General features: G+C 40.2%; 1 protein-coding gene across 12 annotated transcripts in view; it reads right to left on the reverse strand.

The window, feature by feature from the left end:
* Positions 1-12,260, reverse strand: part of WNK2 (WNK lysine deficient protein kinase 2) — a 231,050-nt gene that overhangs the window by 60,606 nt on the left and 158,184 nt on the right. For 10 of the 12 annotated variants that reach the window (XM_027836981.1, XM_027836983.1, XM_027836982.1 and 7 more), the window contains exons 11-12: positions 7,976-8,170; positions 1,861-2,436 (exon numbers count right to left, since the gene is read on the reverse strand). In XM_027836981.1, coding sequence (XP_027692782.1) covers positions 1,861-2,436; positions 7,976-8,170 — 771 coding nt within the window. The remainder of the gene's footprint in view (positions 1-1,860; positions 2,437-7,975; positions 8,171-12,260) is intronic. The other 2 variants (XM_027836986.1, XM_027836987.1) reach the window with 2 other exon arrangements.

Genomic DNA, 12,260 nt, shown 5'->3' on the forward strand with positions numbered 1-12,260 from the left:
CTTCTCTGATTTCATTCAGTTATTTCTTTGACCTAGAGTCATAGGATGCTCGAGCTGGAGGAGACCTTAGAGGTCATGCAGTCGAACTCATTATCCTTCCTAATGAAACATTAGATTCCTCCAGAGATATATTAATGATGAAAGCACAATGACCTTGATCACCTGTGCCTAACAGCACTCACCACACAAACAGTCTTCTCTAAAAACAAATGTCTGAGTACTAACTACATGGTTGACAAAAGGCACCAGAAAATCCAACAGGGTAGATTCAGAGAGGCCGAGGAAAGATGAAGAGTATTAACCAAGCTGTGAGTACATGGAAAAGTTGGAAACCAGGACCTACATTTTCTTTCTTTCTCCCTCTGACCTCCTCCCTTCTTCTACCCTGAGGAGTAGGACTCACTCATAAACACATCCATCACATTTTTACTTTGATTTTAAGATTTTTTTCTATTATGAACTGTTAACTGCAGATATTAGATTAAAGCTGTACTCAAAATTATGTCTGGGAGTTTACTGTATGAACACAGGGTTAGCTACTAACTCTAATTTTACAAATGTTGGGATTTTTTTGCATGTAACTTGATCTAAAAAAATATCTAGCATCACTACACAACTGGGTCCTCTTGCAAATGACTTCTCCAAAATGTTTTCTGCAAGTTGCTCTGCAACAAATATTCATTAGCTGAAGCAGGTGATGCTAAGAGTGTAAACTTAACAGACCTGCTGTGACGTGTGATTTGTTTATAGAACCTTCACACAGAGAGTCCCAAGAAAAAGATAAAAGATATATACTTGGCATTGAAGCTCATCAGCAGAATAGCACTGAATCTTACTTCTCTATTCCAACAAGATGTGATTGCTGCTCCCTTTCAGTAACGTACAATACGACAGCTCTCATTATTTAAGTGTTGCCTATAATAATTTTCTTAAAAACAACAACAAAAAAAAACAAGACAACTTTAAATTTTTACTTATATTTAATATTTATATTCAGCTTTATATTTCTACCAATGATTACAGAATCACAGACTCAGAATGGGAAAAGACCTTAGAAGTCTTTGAGTCCAACCTCCAACATCCAAAGACATTAGCGGTTTTTGAGTCTAACATCCAAAACAAGAAATCCAGCTATACTGTCTCTGACAGATAGTCAACACAGTACCTCTTCCTATGTGCTTGCTCACTTTCCAAGAGTCCTGTACAACAGTTGTTTCAAATTCAGATAAACACAGGGTCACTAAACTGGACACAAGGATTCCTGTGGCTGTATACTGACTTAGAAAACCACACATGTTTATATTATTCCCTTTTTATTAATACATCAACACATGGAAATCAGATAGGAACTACATTTGAATCTGGTTCTGGCCACTCTCAAGAATATTGTGGGCCACATGTGGCCTGGCGACTGTGTATCTGACACTTCTGGTGTATACTGAGCAGTAATACCATGATGCCAAACACAAAACAATAACTCCCTTTATTATTATACTAACAGTTACTCAAGCTTGAATAAACCTTTGACCACCATCAGCCGGTACCATCCAAAGCAACAGAAGGGAGGTGGGGCAAGGACAATCCAAAAATTTAATTTTGGTGTCAATGACTTTTCCTACCATACCCAACCCGCCCCCAAAAAAACAAAAACAAAAAACAAAAAACTACCTGCATTCTTCCTTTCCCTGGCTTTCACTCTGGTGAGAAAGTCACATGGAAGAAAAGACTAGGAGAGTAAGCTGCTTCTGCATAAGTGAGAAATATTTCTAATTGACAACATAGATGTATTCCTGATTCCAAGAATCTCTTAACAGTGAACTCCTGAATGCCAAAATGAGCAGAATACATCAAATTGATTACCTGGTTACCAGCCCCAGAAGCTGGAATAGCCTGTTCTGAAGGATGAATTATGCTTGGCTGGAGGGACTGAGGAAGTGGAGGCAGCTGTGGCTGGGGTGGTGGCGGCTGCTGCTGCTGCTGCTGCTGCTGAGAGACCCCCTGTAAATTCTGAGTGTGATGGGGAGAGGGGGGGACTTCACTCTGAATAATTGGCTGGAAAGCAGCCTGGTATAGCGGTTGTGGGGGGAGCTGGGTAACAGCCTGATGGATGGGCAAAGCGGTAACGCCTTGTGGTGCCACGGCCAGCAAAGGTATTGTTGTGGCGGACATATTTGGCACTATTGGTTGGCAGGGCATGACCAACGGCGCCACAGAAGTGTGCGGGAGTTTTACAGCCTGTACGGGGAGGGTGGGGGTAGCCGGCAGAGGGGCGACAGGGTTTATGGAAAGGCTTGGCAGAATCACAGCTGGAGAAAAATACTGAGAAGGAGCAGGAATAGGGGGCACATTCGCAGCAGGTAAATCAGAGAGGTTTGGAGGAAGGTTGTCAATTCCTGCCAGAGGGGTGATTGGAGGAATGACAGGAAACTGAGGAATCTGAAAAAGATATAACATCAGATCAATTGCAGGAGTTCTCACTGATGCTATACACAAAGCCTCAGTAGCTTCCCAAACTTAATACCTACTTTGATGCTTTGACAGTCCACAATGTTGTCAGTGTGGGTATTGAACCCCACTAACGCAGATCACAACCCCTCTAGGACTTGGTTTATGGTCTTTGAGAGTTGCAAGGGCCGAAAAAAAAATCATCACCCAGAGGCCAACCTGGTGATGAGCCTTTCTGAATTTAGCCAAGGCTAGCTCTTGGATGAGACAAGGTCGATTACCAGGCATGTACCAAAGCCTTTACTCTACTATCAATGTCGTTGAGAAACTGTGGTCAACTTAGTGCCATGATGAGGGCTTGGAGTAAGATTAAAAAAGAGGCACTTATCCTATACTGATTATGGATGCATTCATCATTTGTTTACCTAAATAGTTTTATAGGATTTCCATAAACTAGAATCTTGATGTGCAAGAAAGAATGGCAACTAAATGACCTGGATTCAAGTCTTGCTTCTGACATACCATGTGACTCTGGGTAAGTCATTTAACTTCTTAATGCCCCAAGTAACTAAGGCAGGGGTGGGGAACCTGCAGCCTCAAGGCCACAGGTGGCCCTCTAGGTCTTCAAGGGCGGGCCTTTGACAAGTCCCTTTATGAAAGGATTCGATCTGTAAAATTTGGATTCAGTCAAAAGGCCATACCCAAGGACCTAGAAGGCCACATGTGACATCTAGGCTGCAAGTTCCCCACCCCTGAACTAAGGCTATAATAGATATAGATATCTATATATATATATGTACATATATATCTATACATATATCTATAAGTGTATCTGTGAAGGGAATTTCCAACATGGACGAAATCAAGTTTCCTCCTCCCTCCCATTATCCACCCTGCCCCCTCACAAAAAAGCAGTGAAAAAACAAAAAAGTTGACCCCAAGATGCTGGCTACAATCTTGATGCAAAAAGGAGAAGCAAAATTTTACTCCAGGGATCATTTTTCATGGTAGCAGTAGGGAAAAATAGTGAAAAAAAAAATGTAATTCAAACAGAAGGGCCAAGTTTACTTAAAAAAAAAAAAGCCAGAAGGTATAAAAAAATTATCTAAATTCAGCTGTTACACAGGAAAATTCTGATCAATGTCAGTTCTTGATTATGGAATTAAAGTGCTCTCATAAAGTGCAACAAAGAAGAGGCAGCCTAGTTTATGTTGCTAATTTGCAGGTGAATGTTCCCGAAGAAATAAATGACAAGAAAGGAACTGGTAACTCCAAAAGCAGGAAAAGAATTTTCATTAATGTAAATTGTTAGCTTCTTCCTTAGGCTAGCATTTAATACTTTAAATAGCTCTTATTTGAAAACAACCAATCCTAAGCTCAACAGAGTCAGTGTATACTTAAGTTACTTAATTCCACCAAAATTGAAGCTTAAAAAAAAAAATCAGTTTTGGCGGGGTGAGGGTGGTAATGGTGGTGGTGCAGGATTTTCCTTCCAGTGAAAATATTTCTTTGAAAACTCCTTACTGGCTGTGTTTGCATTGCAAACACTGGCCCCACACTGGTGTATGAATGACAGGGAGCTGAAACCAAATCCAAAACTGACCAGTCTTTTCATGCCTTAGCTGAACAGAAGGTCACAAATATTCTAACAGAGCTCACAGAGAAATCAATTTGTCTCAATCTGATTTTTAACCTTTTAAACCAAGTAGGAATGGGAGAACAAACATTTAACAATGTCTGTAAATTGAAGACTTGAATTCGAGGGTCTTGGAACAATTTATTCTAAGAAAAATTAAAGTTGATTTTCTATGATTTTTCTCTTTAGGAGAAAAAACAAGGCCACCTTGAAAAGAATTTATGTCAATGAATAACAGGCACCACTGTGCACAGCTGCAAGGGCTAAAGCAAATATATCAACAAATATTTTTTAAAATTTTATTTCAAAAAATTCAAGGGGCAGCTAGGTGGTGCAGTGGATAGAGCACCAGCCTTGGAATCAGGAGGACCTGACCTCAGACCAAACACTTGACACTTAGTAGCTTTGTGACCCTGGGCAAGTTACTTAACCCCAACTGCCTAATCCAAAAAAAAAAAAAAAAAAAAAAAATCAAAAAATATATTAGTAACTCAGATACTTCAGAACCAAACTCTCTAAGCCTTATGAACAGCAAAGCACTAGTTCAGGACCTATGGCAAACTGTTAAGAGCGTAACAGTAACCAAATAGGGTCTGTGTGCGTTTGTTTGTTTTTTTAAATACTCCCTCCTCAGCAATGTTCAATCCCTCCAAGCCTTCTTACTGAATCCCTACCTCCGATCAAAGACCAGCTGAAAATGCCATCTCCTTCAAGAGGTCTATCCTGAGTCCTACAGTTAATTCCCCCCTTCCTGCCCTGAGGACTATATATTTTACATACATCCTTTATTATTTATCTGTGAACATATTCTATCTCTCCAGAGAGAGCACGGATTGTTTTTGTATTTGTATCAACAATAGCTACAGCAGTGCTTGTGGGCACATACTAGGACAGGGCTGGGGAACCTGTAGCCTCGAGGCTGCATGCGGCCTTCTAGGTCCTCAAGTATGGCCTTTTGACTGAATCCAAGCTTCACAGAACAGATCCCCTTAATAAAAGGATTTGTTCTGTAAAACTTGGTCTCAGTCAAAAGGCCACACTTAAGGACCTAGAGGGTCCTGTGAATCCAAGCCACACAGAATAGATCCCCTTAATAATAGGATTTGTTCTGTAAAACTTGGTCTCAGTCAAAAGGCCCCACCCAAGGACCTAGAAGGTCACAGGTTCCCCACCCCTGGCCTAGGAGCTTAATAAATGTTTAGGGAAGCTAGGGGGCCTGGAGTCAAGAAGACTCATCTTGGCAAGTTAAAATCCAGACTCAGACACTTACTAGCTGTTTGACCCTGGGCACCCTTATTTGCCTCAGTTTCCTCATCTGTAAAATGAGCTGGAGAAGGAAATGGCAAAACTCTTCAGTAACTTTGCCAAGTAAATCACAAATGGGGTCACTAAGAGTCAGTCATGACAAACGACTCAACAACAAAATAAATGTTGATAGATTTAATTCTTCATGTTTTCTTATAATTCTTTTTATGAGACCCATACAACATGATAGATGAGTTTCCCTTTTCTTCATATCTGATGGCAAGGGAGAGGGGACATTGTAGGGTAGAGAAGACAACCATCAGTGGGGATAAATGGGGAAAGGGGTACCAATAAACATGTATATTTTGACAGAAGAGTAAGGAATGTGCCAGAAGAAATTACATGTAAGCTAATTTTCTATTTTATGCCCACAAATCTAGGGAATGCCTGTTCACTTTGATGTGTACCTCAATACTACTGGAAGAAAACTGGTGGATCTAGTGTCTTACCTCTTTTGCAAAGTTGAAAGGATGCACGCTCAAGGATCAATCAGAACAATGCATTAGAAAGAAAAATCATTTTCATCACAATGGACCTTCTGGAACAAACTATTACCAACTAGCAAATACTGAGTTAAAATGTGTGCTTGCTGTTTAGCGTTTAGTCATGTTGGACTCTTCGTGACCCTATTTGAGGTTTTCTTAGCAAAGATATAGGAGTGGTTTGTCATTTCCTTCTCCAACTCATTTTACAAATGAGGAAACTGAGGCAAATAGGGTAAAGTGACTTGCCCAGGGTTATATAGTTGGTAAATGCTTGAGGCCATATTCGAACTCAGATCTTCCTAACTCCAGGCCTGACACTCTGCTACATAGCTACTAATTAGAAAATTGTTAAATATCCCATCTAAAATTTGTGCATAATTTCTTTTTCATAGAGGAAACTGGATATTTATTTTTTATTTAGTGCTAATGATATAATGAGCCATGTTCCTTTCATGCCACTGGGAGTCTACTAAGTTTTATATTTTACATTTGAAGGCTTGAGATTTCTGTATTATAAATATTGGATGTAGGCAAATGCTACAGTGGCTCTACTGTGTCCAGTATGAATTTCCTTTGTTTCATGGGTTGCTCTCTGTCTTCCACATCACATAAACCAAGTCTCTCATCACATGACAAAGTTCATTTGTGTGTGTGTGTGTGTGTGTGTGTGTGTGTGTGTGTGGAAGGATATTGTGGTTTCAGGGAAGAGGAGCCTAAGCGGACCTTGGCAGAGGACGCATCTCTAATAGGAAGTGAAATGAGCTGGTACGTACTGTCACACCAGTGGTCTCTTGATCTCTGCTTTGAAACAGAAAATAGAGCAATGAGCTATCCTGGTTTCCAGCATCTCTAACACTAGCACCTGCTTCTTAAGCACGTAGAAAATAGTTAAGAATCAGGACCAGAAAGGCATATTACATGCACAGGTAGTCTCTGATGAGGGAAAAGGGTCAAATCAGTATCTGGCTAGCACTTAAGAGCCAGCGGAGCAAAATACACCTTGTTGAACCGAACACAGGGGAAGGGAATGGAAATGAGGTAGAAAGGAAGGAGACTTGCACATGTAACTTTGGGGAAAGGAAAAGGGGAAAATAGGTGGTAACATTAACATAAAAATTACAGAAGCTGACTGACAGCCACAAAATTAATTTAGGTTGCAGTATTAGGGAAAATGTAAGGCACTAAGCTATTTTTATTAAGTGTTGGGGTACATCCAAACAGGCCTTTGTAATGTGGTATGGAGGCCTGGACTTGAAACTAAGAAAGACCCAAGATTAATCACATTTAGGACATTTATGGATGATGGAACAAGTCACTTAATTTCTGAGTCTCAGTTTACTAATCTGTCAAATAGGTATCACATGACCAGCTCTGATAGACTTAGCTCTTCTCAGCAATACAATGATCTAAGACAATTCCAAAAGTCTCATGATGGAAAATGCTATCCACTTCCAGATAAAGAACTATGGAGTCTGAATGCATATTGAAGCATACTATTTTCTCTTTTTTGTTTTTTCTTTCTTGTGGTTTTCCTCTTTTGTTCTGATTCTTCTTTCACAACATGACTAATGTGGAAATATGCTCAATATGACTGTACATGTCTAGCCTACACAGATAGCATGCTACCTTGGGGAGGACAGAAAGATTTGGAACTCAAAACCTTATAAAAGTGAATGTTGAAAACTATCTTTACATGTAATTGGAAAAAAGAAAATATTATTAAATGGAAAAGTTTTTTTAAAATAAATAAAAATGGGCATCATGATATCATCTACCACAGAGCTATGGTCAGGGTCAAATGAGAAAATGGTTTGTTGTCCTGAAAGCACTATGTTGATATTAGCTCTTACTATTATTATTATTATTATTAATTATTATTATTATCATCATTATTATCAGTATGACCACTCAAAAGTTGACATGCATTCTTGTAAACTGTGCAAAATCAGTAATGTGAACCGCATTTCAAATTAAGCTCGCTCAATAAGTCTAGTCCTCTCTTTTTGGGCAACAGATGCACCTCAAAGAGCAACCCATTCACTTGTTCCCCTTTCTTCCCCCTGTACCCCTCCACCCCCACCGAGGTTAGGAGATCACAGTTTACCTGGGCAGGTGGCACTTGAGGAAGCGGCTGTAGCGGCACCTGTGGCATCTGCAGGGGCTGCAGCTGACTGGCAGCAGCCACCTGTGAAGGTGGAGCTGGGTACTGAGACAAGTGATGAGGTGCTGGCTGGTGTGGACACACGGGCTGACTGGCAAGAACTTGCTGTATTGGAGCTGGCTGAGCCAGGGGCTGAGGCTGTGATAAACCAACCAACAAACACTATTCACTATTCAACTGTCACACAAATGCACTCTACTGGCTATATTTTTTTACAGAAAAACTTTCTTACTATTTAAGACATTTATAATATACATTATATATCTTATATATCATATATAATTATTATTTCCATGGAAATTTTTCGCTCTGTGCAATAACACCCCTTTCCAATGACAGCAATCTCTGGCTCTCCACCGGCCATGAGGCCGGTGGTCCCTGCTTCCATGTTCACATGCCATCCGTGAGGGCAGGGGGTGTCTTCTTGAAACTCTCTCTCCCCCTGACAACTGTGGAGTAAGTGCTCCAGGTATAGTAGCCACTTGAGAAATACTTGTTAAATCAATGTTATCACTTGATAGTCTAGTTGGGGACGTGGTCAAGTCAATCATCTTTCCTCTTCCTTCTACATCTTCATGGACACACTCAAGGGTTGGTACTGAGCTTTCTAGCTCCTTTGTGACTGACATGGGATATCAGAGATGAACAGTTATAAAACTTCTTAAGGCATCTAAGTACCTTCCTGGGATAGAGAGAAAGTAGGCTCTGGTTTAGTGGCAGACACTTAATATATGCTTGTTTGCTTATGTAAGAAACAGCTTTTGTTTACTGAAAAGTGGGCAAAAAAACCCCAAAAACAATAACAACCATAAAAAAAACACCCACAAAACCCAATGATTTGGGAGCCAGGAGAACAGGTCATAAGTCATCTCTCCTGGCTCCATCACAAGCTTAATGTCAACTTTGATATCTCCTAAGTTCACCAAGCCTCCATTCCTTATCTCTAAAATGAGGATGCAGGATCACAGCATCTCTTGGGTGTCTTCTAGGTCTAAAAAAATTACCCCAAAATATGAACCTATGAATCAGCTCCCTATGTGAGGCCCTCAGTCGATCCCCTGCTCTTCTTAAATTCTCAGCTACTACCACAGGGTCTATATTAGTAAATATACTTTCCTAAGTCCCAGGGCATTCTCCTGGGTGGAATGACCAATGTTCCATATAATTTTCAATTCCACTTAATGTACATTATGTGCCTAACATGCACACAGCATGATGTGAGGCACTGGGTATACAAAGATAATTAAGATACAGGCCTTTCTCTCACAGCTTACAATCCAATTGGACGGGCATGGGGGCCAAGTACAAAAATAACTGATACAAGGAAGGAGATAGAGAAGAGTGATCTAAGCAAAGCACTATGAGAAATCTGAGGAGGAAAAGAAATTACTTTTAACTGGGAGGATGACATCTGAGTTGTGTTGAAGGGAAAGAGGAGTATAGAGTCATTCCAGGCATAGAGGAGGGTAAGAATAAAGCATGGAGACAGAAAATGGCTAGACAAGAAGAGGATATAGAGTAGCTTAGTTTGACTAAATGCAGGATACATGAAGAGTAGTAGTGAGATAATAAAGCAGGATAGGGAAGTTGGAGTTAAGAATGTGAAGGGCCTTGAATACTAGATTAAGGCATATATATTTTATGGGCAATGAGGAGTGTTTGAGGATTTTTGAGAGGAGAAGTGAAATAATGAGATGTTACATCATTCAGGTAGGAGAAGACGACATGGAGGGGTGACAGACTAGGTAGGAAGGCGGATTGGGAGGTTGTTATAAGAATCTAGAATCTAGACAAGAGAAGCAAGGACTGAAACAATGTCACTGCAGTGAGGGCTGAGGGGAAGGGCTAGATGCAAGAGATATTACTGAAAAAGAAACTCAAAGAAGGAAGAGCCAAGATGGCGGATTAGGGGCAGTCATCCAGCTGACCACTTCCATTATTCCTTTCCAAACAACTTTAAAGTAATGCCTCAGATTTTGGATTGGCACTCAACAAAGTCAAGGTAAAATTTTTCTGGCCTAGGAAAACTTAAGAGGTCAGCAGAAGTCTGTAATAGTAGAGCAGAGGGCTAGGGGAGCCCGTACATGTTGCAATAGTGGCTGGGGCAACGACAGCTGCAAGAGCTCTCAGCTCAGAGATAGTAAGGGGGACAGATAACTAGTTAGAAAGAGATCACAGGGGATCCTTTGTTGGTACTGGGTATAGCTGGTGCTGATTGGCAACTCTTTTGCCCATACACAGTTCTGGGTCACAGTTCCAGGGAGAACAGCGCTGGTGTTTGGTCAAAAGGTAGCAGAGGCCCTGGTCACAGTACCAAAGCAAATTGGAGAGCCAACACTTGTGGCTGCAGGGGACCAGGAGAACAGTGACCATACCTCTTCCCAGGTTCTCACCACCTTGGAAGCACCAAAACTTCTAGACTCTCAGAACTAGCTCTGAAAACAGAAGCACAAAAAAAAGCCTGAAGCTTGGGACAGTACCCCTCTTTCCCCAGGTAAACAGAACCCAACTTTAACATAAAGTTTCAGGTCCAGAAATAGGCTGGAAAAATGAGCAAACAACAAAAAAGGAACTAGACTATAAAAAGTTACCAGGGTAGCAGGGACAACCAAGATATAAACTCAGACAAGCACAATAATGTGAAAACAGCTACAAAAAAAAAAAGTTCTTTAAAAATCAGAATAGGTCAAATGGGGAAAGAAGCACAAAAATTCACTGAGGAAAAGATTTCCTTAAAAAGTAATATTGGCCAAATGGAAGAAGAGATAAAAAAATCTCACTGAAGAAAATAATTTCTTAAAAATTAAAATTGGGCAGGTGGAAACTAATAACTCCATGAGACATCATTAAAAAAGAAAGCAAAATCAGAAGAATGAAAAAATAGAAGAAAATGTTTAATATCCCATCAGAAAAACAACTGACCTGGGAAACAGACCCAGAAGAGATAATTTAAGAATTATTGGACCACCTGAGAGCCATGACCAAAGAAAAAGTCTAGACATCATCTTTCAAGAAATTATCTAGGAAAAGTGCCCTGATAACTTAGACCCAGAGGGTAAAATAGAAATGGAAAGAATCCACCAATCATCTCCTGAATAAGTCCCAGAATGAAACTCCAGGAATGTTACAGCCAGATTCCAGAGCTCTCAGATCAAAGAGAAAATACTTCAAGCAGCAAGAAAGACATAATTCAAGTATAGTGGAACCACAGACAGGCTCACATAAGATTTAGCAGCTTCCATATTAAAGGACTGGAGGGCTTAGAATATGATATTCTGGAAAGCAAAGGAGCTAGGATTACAACCAAATATAACCTAACCAGCAGAAGAACATAATACTTCGGGGGAAGGGGGGAATGGATATTTAATAGAGGACTTCCAACATCACTGATGAAAAGAAAGCTAAATAGCAATTTTGACAAATGGAAAACTCAAGAGAAACATAAAAAGGCAATCATGAAAGAATAATAATATGGAACTCAATAAATTTAAACTGCTTACATTCTTATATGGGAAGATGATACTTGTAACTCCTAAGAATTTTATCATTATTAGGGCAGGAATTTAGAAATTTACAAAGGTAAAGGGTATGAATGAGTTGACTATGTTGGAATGATCTCTAAAAAAAACGAAGAGGTGAGAAAGAGAGATGCACTTGGAGGAGGAAGGGAAAATTTTTCTCACATAAAACAGGCACATAAGGAAGCCCTTTTACAATGAAGGGGAAAATGAGGTGGGGAAGGGTAGCAGGCAATGCTTCAACTTCATTCTCATTGGAACTGGTTCAACACACACACACACACACACACACACACACACACACGCACACACACACACACTCACACTCTCTCTCTCTCTGTTGGGTACAGAGGTATAACTTACCCAATAGGGAAGAGGGGGAGAGATGATAAAGGGAAGGAAAGATTAAGGGAGGCAGCGGTTAGAAGCAAAACAAACTTATGGGAAGGAGTTGGGGTGAGAGAGGAGACAAGAGGAGAGAGAAGTGGGATGGAGGGAAATACACAGTAATCGTAACTGTGAATGGGATGAGCTCACCCACAAAATGGAAGTAGATAGCAGAACAAATTAGAAACCAGAAGCCAACAATATGTTGTTTACAAGAGACACACCTGAAGCAGAAAGACACACATAGAGTTGACATAAAGGGCTGGAGCAGAATACAATATGCTTCAGTTGAAGCAAAAAAAAAAAAAAAAAAAAAAAAAAAA

This window comes from Vombatus ursinus, unplaced genomic scaffold, assembly GCF_900497805.2.
Source record: "Vombatus ursinus unplaced genomic scaffold, bare-nosed wombat genome assembly UNPS02014820.1, whole genome shotgun sequence".
Taxonomy (NCBI): domain Eukaryota; kingdom Metazoa; phylum Chordata; class Mammalia; order Diprotodontia; family Vombatidae; genus Vombatus; species Vombatus ursinus.